Raw genomic sequence first — 27,531 nt, 5'->3', positions numbered from 1 at the left:
CAACACTGGGAAGTTGTCTTAAGGGAGGCTGGACCCCATTCTGAGCACCAACCCAAGAAAGTAAAGGCCGGGAGCTGCCCTGCTTGGTGGAGAGCCTTGCACTTTCTCCCTGCTCCTGCCAGTGCTCACAGCCTCCTGGTTTGTACCTGACCATGTCCCTGGCTGAGGCCATCAGCCTCTGGAATGAAGGGGTGCTGGCAGCTGACAAGAAGGACTGGAAGGGAGCCCTGGACGCCTTCACCGCCATCCAGGACCCCCACTCCAGGATTTGTTTCAACATCGGCTGTGTGCACACAATCCTGGAAAACATGCCTGAGGCAGAGAAGGTGAGTGGAGGTGCCTCTCCCTGGGGGGCCTCCTCATGCCCTTGTAATTAGTGGTTCCCACCCCTGGCGGCAGTTTAGAAACCTCTGGGGAACTTTACAAGAACAAAGCTGCCCAGACCCCACCCCCCAAAAGTCCTGATTTAATTGGCCCGGGGAGGGGCCTGGGCAAACGCTCCAGAAGGTTCTAATGGCTTGCAGGGCTGAGAACCACAAGCTGTGAGTTACCTCTCCTTTCTTCTCCATCTATTCAATTCACATCATTCTGGAATCATTCTTTATCCCCTTCATGAAGACTCCCCTACTTATGTTTTCCTCTGTAAACTCCTGCTGGCCATAGGATTTCCATCTCATGCTTCACAGCTGATGATAAAGCACCTCTTTGGCTTCTGAAGGCATTCGTGTGTGTGAGCTTTGTCTGCCCAGGAGATCGAGAGGAGGCACTTAAGAAAACGAGGCTTCACTCAAATGACAATTCTGATCAATTACGTGAGGCTGGCAGGAGGAAATCTTACCATGATTGATTTATGATATCTGCCGGGGGCCCGGTGTGGGGTGTCTCTGCATCTTTTTCAAATAATTTTTCTGTCTTACATTCCTGAGTATGGGGTTGAGCATTCAAACATCACCTTTTGGATTGGTCATGGTGAGCTGGAAAGGGTATGGAGTTTGGAAGCGGATGTAGAATCAAATCCCAGCGTTGGCTCTCTCTGGACTTTTGGTCGGCCTCAGCAAGTCATGTAGACTTCTGGCTTTCAATTTCTTGAGGGGTTAAATATCTTGAGGATTAAGGGAGGTACCAACTGTTAAAGTGCTGTCACTTCGCACCACCACTCACCACGGTGTAAATGTGAGTTCTGAGTTTTACCTTTTACTGCCAGTCTTTGTAAGGCTGAGTGGACAGATGACTGACTCCCCGGCCCACTTAAAGAGCCAGTTCTTCCCACAGCTGTCCTCACTGTGGCCAGCAGTGAGCAAAGACGACGGAGGAGAGAAGCTGCTTAGATACCTACGCAGACTGACGAGTCCATCTCAGGTCCAGACTGGGCAGACAGGAGCACACGAGCCCCCTCTCCCCCATGGCTGGCTGGAGGGAGGACAGTGGCCTATTCTCAAAGGCCTGCCAGCGGGCTGGGACAGTAGCATCCCAGATTCCAAGGGCTGCTGGAGACAGTGCACCTTGTTGGGGAGAAGAGCTTGGCAAAGCCGGGCAGCCAGTCTGGGGCAGCTATGCCAGCAGGGGCTGTGAGCGCCTGCCTTCGCGGGGCCCTTGGCAGGGCTGTGCCCATGCATCTCTGGGCTGACTTCCTCCACACCTTCCTCTCACTGCTCTGGATGTCTCCTTGCATTCTTCTGCTTCTGGCCTTCTCATTCTCTCCGTCTTTCTTTGGTTTCCGATTTGAGTCCTTACTCCTGGTGTTTTATATGCATTCTTATTTGTTATTATTTTAATTGTGTAATATTTATAGAATAAAGACATACAATACTGTATACAACATTTGAATTGTTATTTCCATATTTAATTACTTTTATTATTTTAATCCTGTTAGTCATCTTGAAAGGCAGACAGTAATATCCTCCATTTTACAGAGGAGAACAAAGTTTCAAGGAGATTACGGTAGGTAACTTGCCTGATGCCATGTCACCAGGAAGTGACAACACAGGGCATTCTGACCTGGGGTATCTGACTCCTAAGCTTCCTGCCACCTTCAAGACACTTCTTGCCTCACCCTCTGGCTGCTCTCACACATCCTCACGGCCTGGCTCCTTGGCCACAAACAGATCCTTTCTCCTGGCAGGCCTTCTCCAGAAGCATTAACCGAGACAAGCATTTGGCGGTGGCCTACTTCCAACGAGGGATGCTTTACTACCGGATGGAGAAGTAAGTGGTCCAGTGTTGCATGAGCTGGGCAAGTTCGCAGAGAAACTGGAGGGGTCTCAGTGCTGTTAGACTGAGTGTTTGTTAAATATCCTCCTAGCCTTCTCTGAGCAGTTGGGACCTTCTCTGAGCAGTCAGTTATGCAATAAGTCAGCACATGAGGCAGAACCCCCCCCCCCCCCGCCCCGGGAGGGAAGACAGGCCTGCCACCTGGTCGTGAATCTGCTGTGTCATAGTTCGCAATGAGCCTGGTAGCCAACACAGGCCCGGGATTCAGCCTATCTCCCACCCCCACCAGCATCCTTGAAAGGCCATAGCCTGGACGGTGTTGGTTGTAAATTGTTGACAAGGGAACACCCCTGACGGCCCATCACTGTGGGTGTTGAGCTGTCATACAATGAGGATTATCGTGAAATCACATCAAAACCTTCCTTCCTTCTGTGAGAATGTGTTTTCAAAAGCCTGGTTTAATCCATTCAATGAAATATAATTCAGCCACCAAAATGAGAATAGGAACTATTAACAAATGGATGAGAATACATTCATACGGATAAATAAGTAGCACAGGTAGTAATAAAGAAAAAAGTTCACAGTAGATGTTAAGTTTAAATCACAGGTTTCAAAACAGTATATGCAGCACAATCCCATTTGTTTCACGGAATCGTCTGGAAGGCCATAGACCAAAACATTGTAAGCACTTCTCTCCAGGTGGTGAAATCATTGCGGTTTCCATTTTCTTCTATCAGCCTACTTGTATGTTTCGGTGTGCTTACAGTCAACACAAAATGATTAGTAAAAAGATAAATAAATGGAATATCAAAGATAATCTCAATTTCACTCCTCTCCCCAAAATACCCCAATAACAAACATACAAACATACAAAGGAAAAATATTCTAAGCATCAACTTAGAGTGTTTTTAGGGGATGGCAAACTTCTGTAGAAATTGTTCCATTAGTGTGTGTCATGCAGGGTGTCATGTAGGGTGTCCAGCAGGGTCTCAGCTCTCGCTCCCCACATAAGAACGCAGGATATGGTGAGGCCAAAAAGGAACACCCACAGAGCCATAGATAGGGGAGTCATACCACTATAGTCTCACTGGCGACTGGGTTGGAGACACAGGAAGCAGGAGCCACACTATCCACAACTTCTCTCTCTCTGCCAACCAGCCTCACTTGCTAACTGCAATCCGTGCTTGCCAGCTCAGCCACCATCTTCTTGCTAGGCCCCAATTTTCTTCTAGCGTAGCCACAGCAGTTATATTAGTGGCCAATGGCTCACTGGTTACAGCTGACGCCAACTAGCCACAGTTGATGGCCATTTACTACCTGAGCCAGCACCTTTCCACGTGAGGTCAAGAACCTGGAAACTGCTTTCTGGGGCTCTGTCCCCACAGTGTGCACAAACTGTACGGAAGAGTTCCACTCAGAACTTTTAGTGAAAATGGTCAGAGCATGATATGGGCAGTGTGTGTGTGTGTGTGTGTGTGTGTGTGTGTGTGTGTATGCACGGATGCCAGCAAGTGAGGCAGGGTGCTGTGGAGCAAAGGAGAGGCTGCAGAGGACATCCAGACATGGGAGTGGGGGCTGGGCTCTGATCCTGTGCAACCTTGAAAGGCTTTGATCCTAAGGTTTGGTCAGAATCACAGCCTGGAAAGCCGCTGGGCTCAGCTGTTGCTAGGGGCAACAAGAAGCTCAGAGGACTTCCAGGATGTAGATGCAGTCAATTAATTACCTGACTAAGCAAGAGAAGTGAAAAAGAAAACCCACAGAGGCAACCTGAGGAGATACAGCCTGGGATTGGGGGAAACCATGCAGGTTTCCTTCCGGTGGCATCAGGCCTCTGGCTAACCACCTACGTCTGCCTTCTTAACATCCTTCGTCTCGCTCCCCCTTCCCTTCATCCCCTATGTTCTCCAGACGTACAGAATATACAGGAAGCCTGAGCGCAAATCCTCCAGTTGATCTGTAATCTTAAAAGACAAGCTCCAAGGCCACCCTTTCATTAGCTCTGACAGCCTGTCCTGGGGAGAGACGCTGGCAAGAGAGAAGGCTCCCAGCAGAAATGTCTACATGAAAATGCCCACGAGTCCCTGAGTCCGAAAGGCTTGAAAGGTCTAGGGATAAGACCTAGGATTCCATTTGTCCACGATTAGTTCCAGAACAGTTAAATCTGAGAGAAAAATCTACCCGATTTTTACCGACAACTACCTACAGAGAGAATAACATAAGGGAGGCATTATTCTTCGCTTTTGAGTTGCCGCCTTTTCTCTTCTCCACCCATAGCCTTTGGTGTCTACCCTTCAAGGTTCTGCTCTTGACCCTTTTCCCTGTTATCATTATAGCAGTGGTTGTGAAATGGTGAGCTGTACGGCTTAGCTTCCCAGAAACACACACACAAGGATATACATAATTTGATGTGCAATTTCATGGGGGTTCAGTGTCCTCTGAAAGCCCATATAGGAACCCTTAGCGATCCCACCTGCTCCCATAGCCTGTCCTCCATCTGTAACCAGCTGCTCACTAAATCTCCACCTGGGATTCACCCAGAATCCCTTTTCCTATACCTTGTCAAGTTGACCTCTTAAATATGTCTTGCATTCACCCATTGCTCCCCTCCCCTACCAGCACCGCCCTGGTTTCGATGCTCATTTTTCACCGGGACCATCACTTCTAAGTCAACGGCCCAGCCACCAGGCTTTTCTTCTCTACCTGCATTACAGAGTGATCTTCTTTAAAAAATCAGTGTGACGCTGCTTAAGACCTTCCAGTGGATCCCATCAGTGGAGGACAAAGGCCACATTCTCTTGCCTGTTCCTGTGTGGCCCAGCCACTGCCCACCCACTCACTCATCTGTCTGCCCGTTTGCTCCAGCCACACTCAACCACTAGAGAGGCGACCACTCCTTTTGGTGCCATTTTTATAACATCTGTCTTCTCTAGGACAGATATTTGCGCACATATTTGTCTCCTCTACTGCTCTGTGAGTTTCTTGGGAGTAGAAATCTTTATTTATTCACTCCTGTGTTTCAGTATCTAGGAGAGTCATTAATAAATGCTTATTGAATTAATTAAACTAAAGCGAGAAAAATATAGCCTCTGCTTTAAGGAACTTATTCATTAAAAGGCGGACACCCACGAGGGCATGAACTAATAACTGTCATGCAAGGTAGAATGGGGCAAGTGCTATAAGAGATATTTTAAAGTGAGTGCCGTAGGGAACTAGAAAAATTACTTCTTAAGGAGTGGGTTAGGAATGCCTGCAGGTTACAGTGGGACTTGTTTCAGGGTAATAATGTTGTGGATGTGGTTTTTCCCACTTTCAGATGTCATTGTGTTGCTGTCCTGTCACTATAGAGTTCCACGGGACAAAGTCAGACAGCATTTCTAAGAAAGCAAGTGGTTTCTCAGGGTCACTGTCTCACCTCTCTGACCCCAGCCAGTTATCTCGAAGGGGAAGGAAGCTCTAAGCTATGTTTCAGGTCCTGGGCTGTTTATGAATCTTAGGGCTGTGACAGATAATAACAGAGAACCCTTTACATGTTGCCGGCCCAAGGAGGCAACACAGCAAAGCCGTTTCCTGCTGTCTTTGCAACTGGGGAGGGCGTGACTTCTTGCCCCTGTCACAGAGCTGTTTGGCATTTTGACTTCTGTCCGCTGCCAAAACTCTCCATTATCCTGGACTCTAGACTGCATGGGGCAATGGGTAGGACAGAAACAATCAGGAACATCAGTGGTTCCTAAGAAACCTTTACAAGGAGTACCACAAAAATGAAAATTATAAACCCTCTCAGGCTCAGAGCTTGTGAAAAGCCCCCCAAGGTTGCCACTGCCCTGGTGAGCCCCTTCCTGGGGGACGTGGGGACTGCGGGTCCAGCTCAGCCATTCTGGAACCCTGCCGCGTGTTCCCAGCACCTTGGCGTCCTAGAGGACACTGTGTGTTCCAAATGGCACTGAAAAGAACTGAAGAAGGGCTGGAGGGAAGCGGGGGCTGCCACTGCTTGGCCCACAGGCACACAGGGCTGCATGCTATTTTGGGATTTCAGGCTGAGCTGATTCAGACCCTGGGCAGCAGGCAGCAGAGCTGTGTGTCAAAGTGGATACCCCTGGGGTGCACCCCGGGGATAAAAGCAGGGGTGATGGGGGAGGCTGAGGGGAAGCCCACTGCCAGGGTGATGCTTTTAAAGGCATGTTTAGACACCGACATATAGCGGGGGTCCCTCGCCCTGCTTTTTAACACAAAAAGAGAGCTTTGAATAATTTGTCAGTTCTTTCTCTCTCCGTCCCACTAGGCCCAGATCTTTAGCTATCTTGATGGCCTGGAGAATTCTGAGAAGGATTTTGTGGGGGGTCATTCAGTACTAGGTGACACCAGCAGTGTCACTTCACAGATGAAATTCATCTCCTTCGCCAGCTTGCCAGGGAGGAAGATACAACTGTAGGTTGAAGCTGACAGGACCTAACGTGTGCCCTCTGAGGACCTTCATCTCTCACACACAGGCAGGGGGACACAACGGCCCTGTGTGTGCCCGTGGAACAGGACACCTGCATTTCCACCTGCCTCTCCCTTCTTGGATCAGTGAATTGGAGCCAGTCACCCCATCTTCCGCTTAGAAAGCAGCAGCAGAGATGCCTGAAAAGATGTGTAACCATCTTGAAATGCTTCTTAAGGAAGGGCCTGCATGCTTTAATAGGAGTTACAATCGTATTCGTTAACAACAAGGCTATGTCAGAGAAAGGCATCCTCCTGTTTCAAACCCAGGCTGCCTCCTTACATTAGTACACAGCCACTGCTGCCGTGTGACTTACTTCAAACCCAGTGGTGGCAGATATCCAGCTTCTCCCCCAACCACCCTGGGGACTCCTTCCTTAGGATTCTTTCGGCCAGTCCACCCTCCTGGTCAGCGCCAAGCTTCCCTGAGATCAGAGCACCAGCTTGGCAACCCTGAATTTTTGTCTCCTGACAAATAGAGAGGGTTAAGCATGTACTAAATGATCGGAATATGAATTTAACTGCCGAAGTTTTAGAGCTTAATAATAATAATTAATAGTAATATAAATTACTACGTGTGCCAGCCATTGTCCTAAGCACCTGAATGCTTCACCTCGTTTAGCTCTCACAAAAACCCTGGGAGGCGCAGGCTATTGTTATTCTCTAATTCGGAACATGAGAAGAGAGACTCAGAGAAATTAAATAACTTGCCCTTTGTCACTAGATAGTCAGTGGCAGAGCCAGGACTCAAGTCCATGTGGCTTTGACTCCAGAAATTAGATCCGGGACCACATACTAGCGAGCGCCTCGTATTCTACGCTCCTCGAATATAATATGCTCCTTGTACACAATACACTCTTTATATTATCGATGCAGAACCGGAGGCCAGGGAAACAATTTGCCAGGGTCTCCCAGTTAGTGGCCGAGCTGATGGATCTCGTCCCAGTGCCCTGGCCCCTGTCCTAGGATGCCTTCACTACACCACTCCACACCCGGGGGTCCTCACCAGCCTGAGCTCAAATTCCAGGCTTGCCTCCAAGACAGGCCACACATGGCAGCTCTGGGTCAGACAGTGGCCTGGGGGCCTGCGGTTCAGTTCCTCGGGTAGAAGCCACAAGCAGCAGTCACATTTGTTCCTGCCAGGCCAGGATGCTGAGGGGTGGGGGTAGCTTGCTTTCTGCTGTTCCTCCCAACCCCTGCATTCCCCACCTCACCCCACTTCCGCACCCTGCAGCCCAGCAATAGCTCCCTCCCACCAGGGCTTCTGAGGAGGTCAAGGTTAGGCCAAGGAGCTATGGGTAGTCCAGGTCCTGCTCACACCACTGTGGGCACTGTTGATGAGACCAGCCCCATTCTCTGCTATGAATCCAATGACAGCAGCCCTGATACACCTTGAACCAGTCAGCACAAGGCCAACCCAAGAAAGCACAAGGCAGTGCCAGGAGCAGTGTTAGAAATGCGACTGGGCTTCTTACGTGGTGGTTTCTTTTTTCTGTTTTTCAAAGCATGTGGCGGAGGAGGGAGAGGACAGCAGACTAAGCAGGTCACAAAACCAAGAGCTAAGCTGGACCCCAAAGAAGCGAAAGAGAAGGCTCCGGGCTGGAGGGGGTGTCAGCGGCTGTGCGGGGGCCCCTGGGAGGCCCGTCTCTGTGTGGAGCTCGCCTAGCCTTTTGCTGGCAGTGAGCAGAATTCAAAATGAGCTCTCCGAGTACAGGGACCCGCAGGGACTGGCTGGGCATGGAGCTCTCGGGAGAGAAGTCTCTTCTGCGAAGTGACACGCGGGTTGTCAGAACGGTGGGCACGTTGTATTCAGCCAACAGAGAAGGAAACAGCTGTGACTGCCTGAGACTCGGGGCCCTCGGGTGCAGGGGGCGCCTTACACACCGAGTTCTGCAGAAACCTGGGGTTGGAGGGAAAACTGAAGCAGGTCAAAAGGGATGGGAAAGGCTTCTTGTCCCAGGGAGTTGGAGGGATCGAGGGACGCCATCACACACGTGATCCCGCAATTTTCCCTCCAGGCCCTGGACTGGGTTCTTTTCTCCCTCTGTCCTGCAGATACGACTCAGCTATAAAAGACCTTAAAGAGGCCTTGACTCAGCTTCGAGGGAACCAGCTGATAGATTACAAGATCCTGGGGCTACAGTTCAAGCTGTTTGCCTGTGAGGTAAGGAGGAAGGGCCCAGCCTGGACATGAGTGTGTTGGCCTGTGAAAGTATCCTGAACAATTTGCATCATTCAGGTGGATGCGCTACTTGCCAGCATTATATTAACAAACCCAAAATCACAGACTCATTCTCCATGCAGGATCTTGTGTAACCTCGCTCAGTTCCCCAGTTAGCCCACGCGCTTTGCTGTCAATGGTCTGGCCTCGTGTCCTTGGTTGATACCCAACGAGAGAGTGAGGATAATTTGGCACAAATCTGTCCCCTCTTGCTCAAAGAACAGCTAGCTCAAAACACAGATTTGGGAGAGGTTTCCATAGAAGGAAAGCTTACTTTCTGTTTTACCAAAAGGGAAAAAATGTGACTGGCTTTGATTTCACAGCCAACCCTCCCCACTCCGTTCCTAAACCTCAAATACCCCAGTAGCTTTACACACTAAAATCCCTACATTTTTATTTAGAAGAATCGCTGAAACAAGTCCTCTTGCTTTAGTTTCTCAGGGAGGAGAAGCCAAGTGTATCCAGGGTCGCCCAGGCCTAATAATAAGAGTCTTCAACTGCCCGGGCCCCTGGGGACGTGTGTTCCCATCCAGCCCTGCGGCAGGCTGGCAGCTTACTCCACTGCTCCCAGGCTGAGGAAATGAGGCTGTGTGGTGGCAACTGGTTTGCGTTTGGCCAGCTTTTACAGCAGGGTTTCTCCACTGGGGCACTTTTGATATGTTCGACCAGGTAATTCTTTGTTGTGTGGGCCTCTCCCGCACATTGTAGGCTATTTAGCAGCGTCCCTGGCCTCTACTCATTAAATGCCAGATGCACCCCACCCCCAGTGTGACCACCTTAAATATCTCTACACATGGCCAGTCACTGAGAACCGCTTACATGGATTAAAGGGTTGGTGGACCAGGTAATTCTAGAGAAAGGATCGTAAAACAGTGATATCAAAGCAGAATTCCGTGGGAGGGATGGTCCCCTAGAAGTGAAGTTGAAATAACCCAGGGACAGAAAATACCGGTTGTACAGGCCTCTCTGCACATGAAACTGGACTTTTCAGAGTCTGCTGCCATTCTGCCACATGGGACCCTCCTGTCATTTCCCTACTTGTAATGCCACTCCTCCCTCCCCATGGGGGCGTCAAACCCTGGCTCTGAGAAATCACACCATCCCTTTTGAAAGGAGGCTCAGGCTTTTCCAGTCACAGAGTCACCAAAAACCTGCTGTGGAAAAAAGGTCTGAAGAGAAGGTGGCTTAGAGCCGAATAAGGCCATGAGTTCTTTCTTCCTGCACACGTGGTGGCGGGTGGGCTGGGCCAGCCAAGCGTCATGGATGCAGAAGACAGCAGCTCACTGAGGCTCAAAAACAGCCAAAGAAGGGAGTCGAGTTGTATTTTGTATTTTTTTTTTTATCTTGCCGATGCATCCACAAGACTGGATTCTGTGTGTAAGTTGTGGAGCATCATAGCAAAACAAACACTCATGAATCTACCACCCAACTCAAGGCCCGAGAAGTTATGGCTTTGGGTGAACGTGCTATGCCCGCCTGCCCCAGGGGAAATGCTGCCCTGGTGCGTGCCGTCTCTTTCCAGCTCCACCAGACTTTTGCCCACGGAGTTTCCTCATGCCCGTGTGACTGTATCACGGTCTTGTTACTCCCGTGTTGCGGGCAGGACGATGCCCCTGGAACCCTCTCTCTCTCCACCCCGCAGCTGTCCCGTCTTTCAGCCTAGGCTCAGTGGCAAGAGCTGGTCTGGGAGGTGACACACATGTAGTTTACTCCCAACTCTTCAGTGGGGTCTTGAACGTGTCACTTCTTGATACTTAAAGCCACACAATAGCCCTTGTCCCTTCCCAACTGACTTGGTTGTTGAAAGAATCACACGATGCTGGATTTATGTAACACAGATGTCTACTTAACACCGTCCTTGTGCTGGATATGACCAGGTAGCAAGATGGATTGTATTATATTTTAGATATTCTCAGGAGAGCTGGGAAAGGGACAAAGGTCACCAGGCAGCATTCCAGGAGCATCATACAAGCTCTTTCCTGGTACCTAGATTTGGAGCAGCCTCTCATTCTATGGTGTGGCCTCTGCTGTTCCAGGTGTTATATAACATCGCTTTCATGAACGCCAAGAAGGGGGAATGGACAAAGGCTGAAGAACATTTAGCATTGGCTACAAGCATGAAGTCTGAGCCGAGACATTCCAAAATTGACAAAGCCATGGAATGTGTTTGGGTAAGCCTGTGGGTGAAGCGGGGTGGTGACAGGATGTCACTGGATTTTCATTTGTTGCAGTGGCCAGGCGGGTTGAGAAACCATACACGTGGTGCTTTGACTTACTCTGAACTCAGGGTAACAGTGATGTGGGTGATAGTTCCATGCCAGATCTTGAATCTGGAAGCACTGAGGAGCAGACGCCTGGAGTATGGGGACAGCAGAACCCGGCCTCCGGCCAGCCCCGAGTGGGGCTCTGTGGCAGCACATGGGGAGCAGGAGGCTGGAGGCTGGAGCCAGCACCCGAGGGCAGAAGCTGTGCCCACCTGCTCCCTGTGGAGTCCTCGCAGCCTGGCACAATTCCAGGCCCACGACGGCGCTCCACAAAAATGCATTGATTATATGAATGAACGGTGAAAATATCCATAGTGTGAGCACATTGCAGATGAAGCTAGTTTTCAATCAGGTTTTCGAAGCACCAGGAACAAGGGAGCACAGTCAGTCTTCGTGGACCTGTCCATGTCAGTGGACACCGAGTCCAAGAGAGCCTTGTTTGGGTCTTGTTATGGGCCTTGTTTGGGTCCTGGGCCACCGCTGTGGTTGTGCTGCCTCCTATGCTGAGAGTGACAGCCCCACCTGAGCTACACAGAGCAGGAGAGGAGCAGCTCCCCCGGGAAAAGAGGGTGCTGAGCAAACAACACCGACAGATGTTCACAGAGCCTCTGGGTGTAAGGTGATATTGAAACCAACTGTTCCTTCCTTGGACACCCTGAAATAAGTCCAGTCCTTACCCGTTTAGAAAAGTGCTCGTGTGAGGTTATCGCAGTGGATCCTTGCATCCATTCAGTGAAGGAGGCAGGACGAGCCTCATTACCTCCATTTTCCAGGTAAGGAAATATTGTGGTCTCTGTGTTACAGAAACAGAAGCTGTATGAGCCCGTGGTGATCCCAGTGGGCAGACTGTTTCGACCAAATGAGAGGCAAGTGGCCCAACTGGTCAAGAAGGATTACCTCGGCAAAGCAACGGTAGGTGGGCGCGCAGCTCCCCAAAGTCTCCTGCGGCATGGGCCAGGCAGGCCAAGGGGTTCTGCCCTGGGAGGGCAGCGAGACTGTTTACAGTCTGGTCTTGACGAAAGATGGGCAAATGCTTCTAGTTTGTTTTCTCCAGGCTTCTCTCATTCCTCCTTTCTAGCCTGACCTTGGGCGAGGGCGGCAGGGTTACGCACAGGATGCTGAGTGTTGGGGATGGAGCCAGTGGAATGAAAGCACAGCGAAGAGGTGCTTCACCAAATGTGGACAGAACATGTTAGGGAAACAGACCAGCATGGCGTCCTTTTGGCTTCATGCCCACTTCCACAGCCCTGTAATTAGCCTCTTAAACTGGGCTCTTCTTAAACTGGGCTCCTTCTGAATCCAGGGCTGAAATGCTTTCAGAAATGATCCAAAAAGAGTCAACAGTCCCCTCCCAAAACAGTTCAAGTCCCCTTAACTTTGATACATTTGTACGTTAAAGTTGTCCACTAATGAAACAGCTGGCTCTGGCACCATAGAGAGCCTGGATTAGTGGAAACACCCAATGTCCATCAACAGATGAACAGATAAACAAAATATGATATAGCCACACAATGGGAAAAAGAGGAATGAAGTACCAATACAACTTATAGCACAGAAAACCCTAGACACCATTATGCTGTGTGAAGGAAGCCAGCCACAAAAGCCGTTACCCGATTCCATTTATATGAACTGTCTAGAACAGGTAAATGCACAGACATAGAAAGTGAATTGGTGATTGCCAGGTGCTAGGAGGAGAGGGGATGTGAACCCACTGCTTAATGGGTGTGGCATTTCTCTGGGGGTTGGTGACAGTGTTTTAGAACTAGAGGTGGTGGCTGCACAGCATTGTGACAGGACTAAATGCCACTGCACTGTCCACTTTAAAATGGTTAATGTGACACTGTGAATTTTGCCGCAATAGAAAAAATTTTGCAAAAAAGAGAGTGGGCCTGCTGGGTTAGTGTGGGTGGCCCGGTACCAGCTTCTTCTGTTGCTGGAACAGAGAACCCAGAGGGTCAGCCAGCTAGTCCTCAGCCACTGTTCACCTCTGGAACCAGGCAGCGGGGAGGATGGAGCCAGGGTCTTGGGGGAAAGCACGGAAGGATGGGGAGCTGGTGCTGGCAGAATCCTCACACCCTCCTGCCTCCATTTCAGGTGGTGGCGTCTGTGGTGGACCAAGACAGTTTCTCGGGCTTTGCCCCTCTGCAGCCTCAGGTGAGGTGGTGCCTCCTTCTCCATGTATCTCGGTCTCCAGGACTCTCTGTGCATCATCCAGCTGGGGAGAATGTTTCTGCTGAGCTGCCTCATTTTAAGTGACCTCTCAGTGCTGCCGAGGGAGCCTGCCTGCCGTTCCTGGTCAAAGGTTCCAGGATTGGTAGAGGAATAAGTTCAGTAGTAGGCTTAACCACAAGTCCTCAGAAATCAACCTTCCAGCTTCCCCCAAAAGGCCAGTCTTCGCTTCTCTCAAGTTCTAAGAAAACTGTTGATCATCTCTCCTGAAGCCTCACCCCTTCTCTCAGAAAATCGAAATGCAAGCTATTAAAGCTTTTTTAACAATGCGTCTTTTCAGCTACAGGGGCTAGGAGGCAACTCCCGTGGGGGGTCTGGGCCTGAGGCCATGCGCTCTGCTGGCTGCGCCCATCTGCCTGTGTGCAGAGGATTCCCTCAGCAACGCAGGCAGGGTCTAAGCTTAGGCTTAGCTTTTTGCCTAAGCCGGGCTCAGAGACACGGTTCCAGGTGGACTGGATGACAGGAGGTCTAGAAATGCGAAACCAGAGCTTCTTTGTGAATGGCAGAGGGTGAGACAGGCTGAGGAGAATTCAGGCTGTGTTGCAAGAGATCCACGAGTGGCAGGAGCAGGAGCGTTGCTCAGCACTGGCAGGGGGAGGGGGGTGTCTGAGCAGGGCGCCTACGGGCCAGTCTGCACACCCCTGCTCACTCCCGGGAACAGCGCTGGCATTTGGACCAGGGTCACAATAATGACAGAATGGCTGCTGGCCCAGAACGTGACCGACCCTGGGGCTCTGGAGAGCGGGATGAACAAAGGAGGACGGAGCGAGGTTCCAGATTCTTTGGGCTTTCTCACGGAAGACCTTGCGGAAGTCCCTTGGGCTTCAGAGCAGCCAGAGGGGGCAGAAGCCCAGCGAACTAGGCTCCATGGTATTCAGGATAGAACAAGGAACACGCATGGAAAGGAGAATCGTGCCTGGTGTGTGGGTCTCCAGTTGATTTTAAATACCTACAGTGTCATGTGATCCAGTCGACATTCATTATAGAACAGAACTGTTGGAAAACATCCTAGGAAAAAGACAGAGCTCCAGGTCAAAAGCACCCTTGTGGCGCCATGTTGCTCTGTGACAGCTACACTTCTCCAGGAAAAGGTCTGACTGAAGACCATTGCTGTACTGGTGAAACCTGTACGGAGCGAGCTGGTGGGAGGTGTTATTTTCCAGTGTCCAGTTCAGGTCTGCGGTGCCCCTCTCCCTAGACAGTGTTCTGATGCAGCCAGAAATGCATTCTCCGATTTTTCTGGCCTGGAAGAAGACTCGAATTACCACTAACAGTCTGTTCTCTCTCCCCCTCCTTTCTTTATTGCCCTGCCCTCCTTCATTTCTCTTGAATGTCCAATAGGCAGCTGAGCCTCCACCCAGACCCAAAACGCCGGAGATCTTCAGGTAAGTTACATGCAGAACCACACGCAGAATATCCAGCTCCAAGCCTGAACTGATGGCAATAGATGAGGGTGAAGAAGACGAAGCTGGGGTCAGGGTCTAAATCTTGTGGAATTTAGCCTAGTCTGTTGGCTCCTCCTGTTTCAAGGTGAGAGTGAAGCCACATGGTGGGGATGGGAATCGCGTCGATGGTGGGATTGACCGTGGGGCCCTGGCTGGAGCTACGTGGTGTCTCTGTGTCCCCATGTCAATGTACACATAGAGTGAGGCATTGTTGCGGAACACAGCCCCCTCGACCCCATGGGGGCCGGAACACTGGCCTAGGGCTGAAGAGCAATTCTGCTCCACTACGGCCTCCCCTTACTCTCTGGAGTCAGGCGAGCAGAGTGGGAAACTAAAATGGTCTGTCCTTTCCTGTGTGTTTGTTTTTCACTCCCTATTGGCACATATTTTCTAAAGAAGTAAGAGGAAGGACTCAAGAAAAAGAAGTCATTGTTCTGTAAGATGAGGGGCAAAGAATGACATAACCTACAGCTTCCTTAAGAATTGTCTCTAAATAAGGAAGCAGGCCTTTATTGGGCAGCTTCCTACCCAATAAAGAAAGGTTTTTAAAAAGTGAAAAAGTACCAAAGCAACTGTGAAAACGAGAGGACTGGATTAGCCCCTTCTTACACTCCGTCTGCTGGAGGAGTCTGTGTCCCCTATGCAAACGGACACAATGTTTGGAAACAGAAAGAAGGGCTGAGGGGAAAGTAACAGAGTGGGAAGTGGGAGGGAGCCAGCAAGCCCCAGGTGAGTGGAGGGATGTGAAACTCCAACACATCAGGCCTCCTTGAAGCCAGCCTCTCGGTCACACATTCCAAAGTGGCATACATGGGACGCCCCCGAGCTTTGAAGAGCAAGGCCGGTCTTGAGAAAATGGTCAAGGGGAAATGACATTGCATAACTCAGAGCAGACAGCCTCAGCACCTCATTACGCATCCCCCACCCCCTCCCACACAGCTCACCCGCCCAGCACAAGTCCGCTTCCCTGTGTGCCTACCTGACCCAGCGCTGGCTCTCGGTGCTTTCTCTTCCCTCCTCCCAACTCATCTTCCTCACCAGCTGGCGCTCACCTGCCTTCCCACCTGAGCCATTCCCAGCCACACTCACTTGATCCACTCCAGCCCGGAAGCTGGAGCTGACCAAGCATGTCCGGGAAACGTCCTTCTCAGAAGGGAGGGGAGGGCAAGGATCACAAGGCCTCACCATCTCCTGTTATTTTCTTTCGTTCATTCTTGCCCCACTGTGGATTCGGTTGTGCAGCACGTTCATGTGCAGTTTCTGACCGTGTCCTCTCAGGAGACCCAGCAGGCAGGCCCCGCTCTGGGTCACATGGGCAGTTAGATGAGTCAGAGGGTGTCTGGAGCGCATCTCCCGGCTCCAAGTCCACTGTGCTTGTCTCATGGCGCTATGGGGGGATGCGGTCCAGGCCAGACCGTGAGGGGACTCGTGTCTGCCCCTGCAGGGCTCTGGAAGGGGAGGCCCACCGCGTGCTGTTCGGGTTTGTGCCTGAGACACCGGAGGAGCTCCAGGTCATGCCAGGGAACATCGTCTTCGTGTTGAAGAAGTGCAATGACAACTGGGCTACGGTCATATTCAATGGGCAGGTATTCAGGGGCCCGGGGGGGGGGGGGCTTTTCGGGCATGGGATCCTGGCAGCAAATGGCGGAGCTTTCTGAGGAGCTGTGTCTGCTACCTTCTCCCATCTGTAACCCCTCCCTTCCCCCATGTCTCTGGGCTGGCCTGCGCTGCGGGTACGGATGAGTGCCATCTTTAGTCCCCCGTTCTGATCCCGTGATGTCCCCTGCAGAAGGGGCTTGTGCCCTGCAACTACCTTGAACCTGTCGAGCTGCGGATCCATCCTCAGCAGCAGCCCCAGGTAATGGAGTGCCCAGGCCTCCCATCCCCCCACCTCCCACCACTGACAGACCTCTCCACGGAGGGGAGAAGAGCAGTGTGGAAAAGGCGCTGTCACGATCCCTGAGCCTGCCTTGAATTGGCCCCAGCTGCCCAGAGCTGAACCTGGGGAGGAGGGAAAACAAACCCACATATGCTGAATGGATGCATCTGCAGGGCCCCTTGGGCCCAGCCACCTCTGAGATTCCCCCTGGTCAGCGGTGACCTGAGACCCAAAGCCTGTAGTACATGAAGGTTAGGTCTTCCCAGAAAGGTCCTCTTCACCTGGAAGAACAGTCAATGTGTCGGCTGGTAAAATGCCATTTAAAAAAAAAAAAAGTCTGCTGTAGAGCAATGAATGCATTAGGCCTTGCCTGTCATTGCTTCTGGAGCTGCCACCACCCCCTCCATCTCCCTTCAGAAGCCTCCCCTCTCCAGCCTGTGCAACCAGTTATCCCCCGTGGACGTGGCCGTCTCTGGTCAGGTCATTACATCCAGGTGACGCGAAATGTTTTAAACGCCACACAGAGTTAGAAGCTAGCATTCTTGTTTCTACTGGGGTCTGCTTTCGCCAGACCAACCTGGCCTCCCCTTTTAGGCCACACTTTCCTTAGTCTCCCCTGAATGTCACCACGACTCCAACTTTTGGATCATTTGCATCCATTTCATGAGGGTCTGCAGGGTCTCCCCCGGCCCCTCACTCCTACTCCTAAGAACTTTGAATGAAGGTTCTCCCCATCTCTTCCTGTCACCTCCAGGAGGAAACCTCCCCCGAGTCTGATATCCCATCTCCTCCGAATTCCAGTGCTCCTGGAAGACCCCCGTTGTCACCAGGTTAGTGTCCCTGGAGTGACATCCTAGGCCTGGGTGCTGGAGCACTCCAGGCTGCCTCCTCACGGACAATTGCTCTCCCAGCCTTCCAGGAAATTCTGGTTTCTCTTCTCAGCTTGCCACTCTGCTAATGACTACAGCCCTAGAGCCCCTCTCTCCTGCACCACCCACCCACCCACCCCAAACACAGGAGGCAGATGCCCCATTGTCCCCACCTGCTCCAGAACACTCATGGGGCTCGGGTAAATGTAGCTGCTTTGGACGGGCAGGGGGTGGTGGTGAGTGTCCCAGCTCATGCAGTCACCGCACCCCTCCGTCACTAACATTGAAACCCTGTCCCAGGAGGAACGGTTGAAGTAACGGCACAGGTTTACCTCAGAGGGGGCGGAGTGGCTCTTTCCAAAGGTCTGAGGAGTTCTATCTGGGAAAGAAACTGCTCTGCAGAGCCCCGAGGGACAAAGAACCAAGAGGCAGATGCGAAAGGGAGACCCTCCCCATGTGTGGAGAGGGCTGCCCTGGGAAGTAATGCCCTTTTTGTCACTGATGCAGTTTAAGCAGATTCTGAATAAGTGTGTGGTAGAGAAGCACTGACACGTGGTTTGTCCAGATTCTAGATCAATGATTGTGAGGCCCACCCGATCATTAGAATCGCTTGGGATGCTCCCCACACCCATTAGTATTTTAGAAAATGTCAAACCCACAGAAAAGCTGATAGTATGAAAAAACACGAGAATACCTTTGACCTAGTTTCACCAATTGTTACCATTTTGCACCAGGTACTTCGCCTGCTCCCCTCTTTCCCCGTAACTTTTATCAAGTGGTTGAGCCACTTGAGTAAGACTCATGTGTCACCCCCCACTTCAGCATGTATCTCCTCAGAGGGATGTTTTTCTGTATAACCCGGATACAACTAGGACTAGTTACGTCTAGGACATTTAACACTAAGATAACGTTATAGGATGTCTATTTCCTATTCAAATTTCTCCAAATTTCCCCTCAAATATCCTTGACAGGTTGTTTTTCTGTCCAGGGGCCCATCAAGGACCACATGTTAATCTAGGAAGATCTTAAGAATATAGATTCCGAGGCCTTTGATTCTGAATTTTTAGGGCTGGAATTGGGCTTAGGAATCATTATTTCTAGTAAAACACCTCCCAAGTGATTCAAATGATCAAGGTGGGTTTGAGATCAGTGGTCTTTTTTTATCATGAACCCCTTATAGTAAATATCTTTATGCATACTTCTCTCATATAAATTATATGCCGTATTTATATATTATGCACATTAGAAAACATACACAAAAATAAAAGACGAGGTCAAAATAAATTGTTCTAACATTTCTTCTTATGGCCCCTGGCTCATCTCACAGTTTTTCTTTGCTTTGGAGCCCACTGATTTAACTGACCTTGGGGATCTCTGTTGACCCCATGGGTTGGTGAGGATGTGACAGTCCTTTGATAATTACCCATGTGCTCCTTAGAAGCAGACTGGGTTCCTTTGTGTGTTCATGGCTTTGCTCTTCACATTTCCCTGGAGTGACCTTTTCCCCAGGTTTATTAAGGGTAACAATCACCCCCGAGATTAAAGGGTATGAAGTTGGGTGCCCTGTGCTAAGAGGTTTCATGCTATGTACGTCAGAGGCTGGCCAAGAGTGTTCATTCATCTTTTTTACTCCTTACCTTCTCCATTTAGGTCAGAAAGAAAAAGAAGAGCCCAAGGTAACATTTTCCCCTTGTACTATTTCAAGTGGCAGGGAGTGGAAGAACGTGGGTTGTCCATCGCGGGCTTGTCTACCTGGATTATAGAAACAGTCCCCAAGAAAGGGCAGACCGACTGCCACCATACACAGGCCATGGGCTAGGGACCCCCTCAACAATCTCCTCCCCGAACCCCACACACACAGTTCCTACAGGCCCATAGCTGGTGGGCCAGATCTTGCTCAGTGGGAATTCCTGTCCAAGTAAGAGCTGGGTCAGAGGACTTCCGAAGGCCCTTCACGTTACTTAGAAACCGTTACTTGGTGCCCCCGAGCTACACACTGTACTCCCCGTGCTGCCAGTAAAGCTGTGGTGAACCGGGGTGTTGCTAAGAGGACGCCTCGGACACTCGTGAGTTCCCTGCGCTTCCTCTGCCCTCAGGAAGTAAAGCTCCGAGTCCCGATGCCCTACATACTCAAGGTGCATTACAAGTACACGGTGCTCATGGAGACTCAGCCCGGGCTCCCCTACAGCCAGGTCCGGGACCTGGTGTCCAAGAAACTGGAGCTCCTGCCGGAGCACACGAAGCTGAGGTGAGGTCCGTGCAGGGATGCAGGTAGCAGTGCCTACAGCTGGGGACATGGCGCCGGCCTGGAGGACAGAAGGGGGGGGGGCGGTTTGCACTGATGTTCTCTGACTTGAGTCATTACTCACCGTTTCCCCAGCTATCGGCCGCGAGACAGCAATGAGCTGGTGCCCCTTTCTGAAGACAGCATGAAGGCTGCCTGGGACCAAGTGAAAAACTACTGCCTGACTCTGTGGTGTGAGAACACAGTGGTGAGTGCCGGGGGCCCAAGGGCAGCTCAGGTGGTGTTTCTCTTGGGCCACTTCCTCAACAAAAATTCAACCTTTATCAAGCACTCATTTTCAGTGAGGAACCTGAGGGTCAGAGGTTACACTGGTGGTGAACAGTGGAGCTGGGCGGGGCACACACCTACCTAGGTCTTGGGCCTCCCTGGGGCCAGTCCCACCTTGCTGTGTGGCCTTTCCCTGAAGACCATCTGCCACGGGTGGAGCAAACAGCACTAGGAAACGAGAACCTTTAACACTCACTCTGGCATTTAGCCTCGCAGGATTTCTAACGTTGACTTTAGATTCTATGATGCACATCTCTAGAAACTGCCTCCTTCTTCAGCATTCGTGGGTCAAAAATGACCATAACGGAGATTACAATGTGCAGTTATATATCCAAGAAAAGTCTTTTTCGTGGTTTCGTGGCCTTAGAAAGCTAGTATGGCTCTGTGCAGTGTTCTCAAACTTGAACAACTATCAGAATTACCTCGAGGACTTGTTCAAACAGATTGCTGGGTCCCACCCATAGGGTTTCCGATTTAGTAGGTTTGGGATAGAGCTGAAAAATTGCATTTCTAACAAGGTCCTAGCGTTGTGGGTGCTGGGGAAAGGATGTTGGGCTTGAGTTGAGACCCAGGTTTGACTTTGCATTGTCACTTACTTGTGACTCAACCTGTTTCTCTATATGAAATGTAACTGTTCTACCTTTTTCAGGATTACTCTAAGGTTTCAGGAGGATTTTAAGACTAGACGGTCCTGCAGACCTTTAGTTTCATGTATCCAGTCATCCAGTAACCAGGTCTACGCTAGGCACTGATCACAAAGATTTACAAAAGATGAAACCTTTCTGAGTTTACATCCCAGGGGCTACGCTGACATCCCACCGACTGATTCCTTGAGTGATGAGGTTCACTGGCCAGGAAGTGAGGGACACTAACAGGCCTTCTATTATTTCAGGGTGACCAAGGCTTTCCAGACGAACCCAAGGAAAGTGAACATGCTGAGGCTAAAAACCAGAAACCGGAACTTCAGCTTAAGGAAGGGAGCAAAGTGGTAGCGCTCTTCAATTACGAGGCCACCCAACCAGAAGACCTGGAGTTTCTGGAAGGAGACGTCATCCAGGTTATATCAATGTGTAAGTGCTACCTTGAATTATGGAAACTAATTCACGTTAGCAGAAATAAATTCAAGGGCAGAGGGAAGAAAAGATCACTAACCTACAAAGCAAACTTTAGCCAGTGGTTTTCATGTCCTCCCTAACTTTCAGCTGGAGGGAGCAGAACTGAATGCTCTGCCTTCCCATCTGGTGCTGTAATGGGCAAGGAAGCAAGATCGCTGACTTAGATGACATTTCAGTACATTTACATTTAAAGATGGCTACGTTTTAGAAGGCATGGATTCTCATTCCCAAAGGTGGCTGGAATCATTTTGCCATTGCACCAAGCCAAATGATACTTATCTTCTGCAAACCATAGTTCTTTGGATATATGACCTTCTCAAGATGAGGGTAGAAGGGGTCAATTTTGTCTTAAAAGCTCAGCTATTCAGAATTGCTGTCTCTCTGATGACTTTCTTAATTCGGGTAGGAATCAAACACACTGAAAATTGAAACCGTGTGGAGAGTTCTAACAGTGCTTCTTAAGCTACAGCACGTCCAAGCATCCTTTAAAGAGTTTGTTAAATACAATTTCTTGGCCCAGTTCCCAGAGATGTTGATTCAGGTTTGGGATGGGAACGACAAAGTTGTATCTCTAACAGGCTTCCTGGAGATTCTGGTCTACTGACTATCCTGAGAAGTGCTGTTCAAACTCAAGGTCTGACAGTCTTATTTCTCTACCTGGAGTCAAACAAGAGTCCCAACAACAGCTTTGTTCACATGCTGTGCATAAGCAACGCAAAGGAGTAAAAATCTAATACTATTACCAGTTCGAACAGAAAGCCCAACAGATCAAAAAATGACAGCAAAGGACTTCTAAGTTATGGGGGTAGAGAGTGAGTATACAAGCATGTGATACGTAACGCAAAATATGAGTAGTGAAGTATAGAACCCAGGTGCACTGCCAGTGCGTAGCTTCCGACAAGGGAGAATGGAAACTCAACGGTAAGAATTGGGTCTAGTAACTCCGTGTGCCATTTTCTTAGTGTCACTATCAACCAACCAGCTGAATTGTCCAGAGCTTTCGGTGATGGTAGTGGGAAGGGGGAAGGGGTTGGGGATGAGATAAAAACAAGGGAACACACAGGAAAACTTCTGGGTAGATATGGAGATAAGATGGTATACTCCTTATTATGATATGTAATGTACACGTGTAAGTTGGTTTAACTCTGCAAGTACCCATGTATTTTAAATCTTTATCGTTAACACTTAAATAGAAAACAGAATGCAGCATAAATGTTGGGTGGGGCTGGGGGTGAGTTAAATTGTACTCAACAGCTGAGATGGTTTTATCACAAAGTTCCTCAAACTTTAACGTGAATCACCCAGGGATCTTGTTTAAATGGATTCTGACTCAGGTTTGGGGTAGGGCCTGATCTTTTGCATTTCTAAAATGCTCCCAGAATCCAGGACAAGCAAATGCTTCCAGTCCATGATTCTTGTTATTAAGTAGGAAAGCTCAAGACAGTGGTTTGTAATCAGAATTACCTTGGGAGAACTTTAATGCCCAGCCCTACCCCACACCAACTAAGTGTCTGGGGACAGGATCCAAGTAGCAGCTCTCGTGTCTCATCTAGATGTGTTACATGCAGATGACTTCTGACTTGGGGTTGTGGGGTCTGGCTGATGAGCTCTGGAGTACGTCATACCCAAGCTGTCTGATATTCATCAGCAGAGTGAACCCAAATGAGCCATTAATCTCTCTGGGTCTCTTTTTCCTTAGTAAAATGGAGGTACTATCTAGAAGAAAATTAGTATGAAGTGAGTGTATGTATACATATCCTAGTACAGTGCCTATACTTGATTTACTAAAGGCTCAAAACAGGAGCTATTAAAATACTTGTATCACAAACATGGACTGAACCCATCACCAGTTCCAATTCTCAATTCTTTGATCTTCCACTAGTGGAGTATCGTAAGCAATATATTTAACCAATGGCATGTCCCTTTCTTGTAATCAGAACAAACATTCCCAGCAAAGCTCAGACAAAACTCTCTTCTGTTAAAAAAAAAAATCATATCTAAAGAGTCATTGTTCAATTCCTTTCATCTTATTTCCTTAAAAAAAAATCTAATTCGTTCTTCTGCATTCTATTCCTCCATTATCATGTCTAAGACAGGCATGGACAATAAGATGGCTAAGTCCTATGTTCACTCTTCCCTCACATCACTTTCCAACACTGACTTTTCTCTGTTAGCACAACAGGGGGTAGAGTGCTGACAAAAGATCTGGGTGGAATGTCCAGATGAGGCAATTTTCCTACACTGGTTTTAGAAATCAATGTGTACTTTTCCAACTTTATCAGTGAATGAAGAATGGCTGGAAGGGGAGTGCAAAGGGAACATTGGCATTTTCCCCAAGGCTTTTGTTGAAGAACGTGCCACTACAGACCTGGAAAGCACTGCTAGAGGCGTCTAGGACGTTTCACAACAGGCGAAGTTGAAGAAGAGACTGTGTCATCTGTAAGTTTTAGAATGCCTCTGCAGCACGCTGTACTGAGATCACTGCGGCTTTGAAGTGTTTACTCATCCATTTTCCCTGTTGAAATGCAACCTATTAGACGATGATGAGAGAATTTGGGACTATAATTACCTTGGGGGGGGTGGGATGGGGGAAGTGGTAGGAAGTGTCTAGAAGGGCATGAGGGGTCCAGGGTGCTGATGATGTTTCTTGCTCTGAGTGCTGGCTACCCAGATGTGTTCACTTTGTGAGAAATTCATTGAGTTGTACAGTAATTGTTGGCATACTTGTCTGTGTGACAAAAATAAACGTAGAAAAATAAGCCACTCAGAATGTCAGAATGCAGGCCTCAGTGAGAACTACGGCTGTGACACTGTCAGACTCCGGGGGCCTGAAGGAAGCCTGCACGTCATTCAAAAGGCTCACACACACACACACACAATTAACGTTTCTTGTTAAGTCTCGTTGTTTAAATGGAACCCAGGCTGAGTTAAGTTCCCATGGAATACAACTTTCAATTCCATGGAGAATTAAAATCCTACCAGAATTCCACCCCTTCATGCCTTCTCAGAGAGGAACACTTGTTAAAAGTTCAATACTGAGTGTCTGCCACTAACACAAGTGATGAAAAGAAGGGGTGTTCAGGAAGCCAGCTGGGTTGTAGTATCCTATTAGTTAACATTTTATAATACACATAATACTAGTACCCATGACAAAATGCTATGGTTTTATTTTGGTTATCACCTAACCAAATGGCCTGCTTTTCAGGGTTACCTTGGGAGACGGATTCCTTAGGGCTTGGCCTCATTTCCCCTCCTCCCTCCCTTCTTCTTGTAGAGTATACACAGCTTTGTTAATTTTCTGGTGTAGGTCCTTGTGAAAAGCAGAGTTAGGAAATGAGGTGTGGACTGAATCAACACCGAGGCAGGGGAGAGCTGGGCAGTGTGAACGCGCAGACTGGAGCGCTATGGCATTGGTTTCCGACGGCCACTGCTAAAGATACAACTCCAAACATGCACCCCAAAGGCTAAGAATACTTACTGTTGCTCAGACTTAGTGCATTTTATGGGCCAAAAGGATAAACTATCTCTGAGTTGCTTATAAACAGAGACAACAGGGATAAAAATGGTGGATGTTAACTCCTTTGCATAAGCCATTCTTTATTTATTAAATAAAATCATTTTGACAGTTTCTTTCTACCCATCATCCCTTTCCATATAATGCATACTGGTCTGGAATGCTACTAGAAGCAAAAATAACCCTGAAGCATATTGGAATTCTGACCATCTTTGCTTTCTTCTAGATGACTTCTGAGTAGTTTAAATTCTTGCTTTTCAAGTTGGATTTTCTTTTAGGGTAGAAAAGAGACCATCTCTACACAGATCTGGTTGGAGAGAACGTGGTTTAATTAAAGGCAAAGCTGATTTCAGCAGCTGCAGGTCTTGCAGACAGACCAAAACAAAACAAAACTAAACAAAACCCCAAACAAAACAGAACACAAAGGAAAGCTGACGACACAAAACCATTTTCTGATGAAGATTCTCCTGTCCCTCATTACTCCACACTGAGGAGAGGAAGCCGAGGAGCCCCGCCCCAAGAGTCAGAAAACATCCCAACACCAAACTCTCATGCAGAAATGGGGCTGCAGATGGGGTATGGGCGCTACTAGGAGTGAGATGGGAACCTGGGTAGCTAGCTGGTCTAGGGTGCAAGACTCACTGATGGTTTAGGAATGTGGCAGCTGCCTGAACGCAGAGCTGAAACTCACACAGTAGGTAAAGGCAGCAGGACAGAGGCTTGGGAGGCAGGGACTGGGAAAAAGGTGGACACAAGGCTGGGGACGGAGAGAAGCACAAAGGGTTGCATACTGCCATTGGGTGGGGGGGCTTCACCTTTTTAGACCTTCCAAAAGAAAAAAAAAAAACCCGAACAAGAACAAAAATAAACCCCAAACACCACATCAAACTAAGAGAGCGATAATGCCAGCATATGGGACTCCAACCACTGTCTCTCTGAAGAGCAACGAGCATGAATCTCCACCCTTCTCACTGCTGGGGTGGCCCAGACTCCAGTGACACCCGGCAGCTCCTGGATGTGCTTTGCTCTGCAGCCATTTTCCAGCTCTGAAGTCCCACAGTAACACCATAGTCAGACACACCACCCCGTCCTTCCGGGAGAGCAGACAGGCGTGCGCGCGCACACACCAACACTCACACACACACACACACACACACACAAAGGAAAGACCTCGCAGAAAAGAAACCCTACCACTAGCACAGCAATTGGACATTTCGATTGTTTCCATAATTTCCCCTTAAAATATTACTTTTCCAGGAAATGACTAACAGAAATGCTGTCCTTCGGTTTCTACACGAGAACCTTTTCAGTCCTCCTTTCTTCTAATAAATATCAAATAAGTTTATGTTCCTTTCGTCCGCCTTTCCCAGAATGGACTTCATTGTGTTTTCTCCTGTGCACGACGCATGCACGTGTCCGCGTTGCCTTGAACTTCACTCTGAAAGTGGAGGTTGGAAGACTGCAGCTGGGCGGGCGCCCGGCCCCTCTGCGGGCCGTGCCGAGGCCGCCGCTTCCTTCCTCTTCAGACTGTCGTGTGGGCCCCAACTGCTGGACCCCATGCTGTCGCTTCTTGGCGAGATGTTGCACACATGAGGAGTAAAAACAATTACTGGCATACAGCGTAGGGCAGGAAAAGGATGGGGGGAGGGCCAGGAGGAGGTGGGGAGGACAGGGGCACAGAAACCACCCAAACAAAAAATAACCACACTGAAAGCTTCTACCTATGCAAACGTCAGGCCATACGTGGACTGGCCTGCCTTCTGTGAGACTGCTTGCTCTGCTACTGCAAAATGTACAGGAATCAAAAATGTTAATTTAAAACCCTACAGCAGTCTGCTAGCCCAGCCCAGCACCACCACCGACACTGCCTCCTCGATTGGGGCTCGAGCACCTACAGAGTGAAGGGCATTTCCTGCTGGAGTCTCCAGGCCAGCGGAGGGCCTACTAGAACCTTCGGGGCGAGAGCTGAGACCTTGGACTCGCCCTTGTGAAACATTTCCACTGGCTGAAGAGGTCCGTTTCCCCATCCTGTCACCACCAACCTCTCAGGAGCAGTGAACGGGGCTTTCCTTGCTACACACTGACTAGAAGAAGCACATCTGTGTATGGAAGAATTCAGTGTGATTTTTTTTTTTACTACTGAGAGTAATAACAATAATAAAGATGTTTAGGAATAATTTCTACTACATTCTCAGTCAGCAAAGTAATCATGAATGGATTCCTATTTTATTCCCCAAAGAGGAAAAAAGGACGACTGAGAAGTTCCCATTGGCTTCTCCCATCTGCCTTCCCTTCTCAGCTTTCACTTCCCATGTGGCTGGGGACATGCACAGTGGAGAGGTGAGAGGCGGTGATATCAGGTAACTGAGTGACACAAACAGCAGTTCCTCTCTCCCTCCGGAAGGCCCCGGGGGGACGGAGAGTTCCTGGTGGTTTTACTTTTTGTTGCACTGCGGACATTTCGTGCACACTCAGCGGGCTGGTGGAACGCTTACACCCTCTCGACAGCAAAAAACAGAAAAGAGGGCTGCCACCTGCAGGGGACTGTGTGGGCCAGTCCTGCAAACCCAACATGCCATGGTTTATGGAGCCTCCATTCCCAGGGTTGCCACTGTGACCTCAGTGTGGAGGGTTCATGGTGCCTTGTCCCCGCTGCTGTTTCTGCTTCTGCTGCATTAACAGCTGCTCCAGAGCGGATGGTCCAGGATGCATCATGGAACTGGACCAGATAGA

At 49.4% G+C, this 27,531-nt stretch overlaps 2 protein-coding genes across 5 annotated transcripts in view; one reads left to right on the top strand and one right to left on the bottom strand.

The window, feature by feature from the left end:
- NCF2 (neutrophil cytosolic factor 2) lies at window positions 1-24,920 on the top strand. Its single transcript, XM_019738480.2, has 15 exons — window positions 1-326; window positions 2,123-2,205; window positions 8,746-8,854; window positions 10,948-11,082; window positions 11,980-12,087; window positions 13,270-13,329; window positions 14,746-14,789; window positions 16,294-16,435; window positions 16,639-16,707; window positions 17,483-17,558; window positions 19,248-19,273; window positions 19,694-19,845; window positions 19,978-20,089; window positions 21,062-21,239; window positions 23,567-24,920. The coding sequence occupies exons 1-15, from the start codon at window positions 153-155 to the stop codon at window positions 23,677-23,679; spliced, it is 1,581 nt and encodes a 526-aa protein (XP_019594039.2). The 5' UTR covers window positions 1-152; the 3' UTR covers window positions 23,680-24,920.
- SMG7 (SMG7 nonsense mediated mRNA decay factor) overlaps window positions 24,851-27,531 on the bottom strand; it is a 64,462-nt gene continuing 61,781 nt past the window's right edge. For all 4 annotated transcript variants that reach the window (XM_019738179.2, XM_019738346.2, XM_019738104.2 and 1 more), the window contains one exon: window positions 24,851-27,531. In XM_019738179.2, the coding sequence (XP_019593738.2) occupies window positions 27,418-27,531 (114 nt within the window). In that variant the 3' untranslated portion in view covers window positions 24,851-27,417.

The sequence above is a fragment of the Rhinolophus sinicus genome, linkage group LG17 (assembly GCF_036562045.2).
Source record: "Rhinolophus sinicus isolate RSC01 linkage group LG17, ASM3656204v1, whole genome shotgun sequence".
Classification (NCBI taxonomy): Eukaryota; Metazoa; Chordata; class Mammalia; order Chiroptera; family Rhinolophidae; genus Rhinolophus; species Rhinolophus sinicus.
Note: the sequence above shows the minus strand (reverse complement) of the source record. Positions and strands in the feature narration are given on the sequence as shown.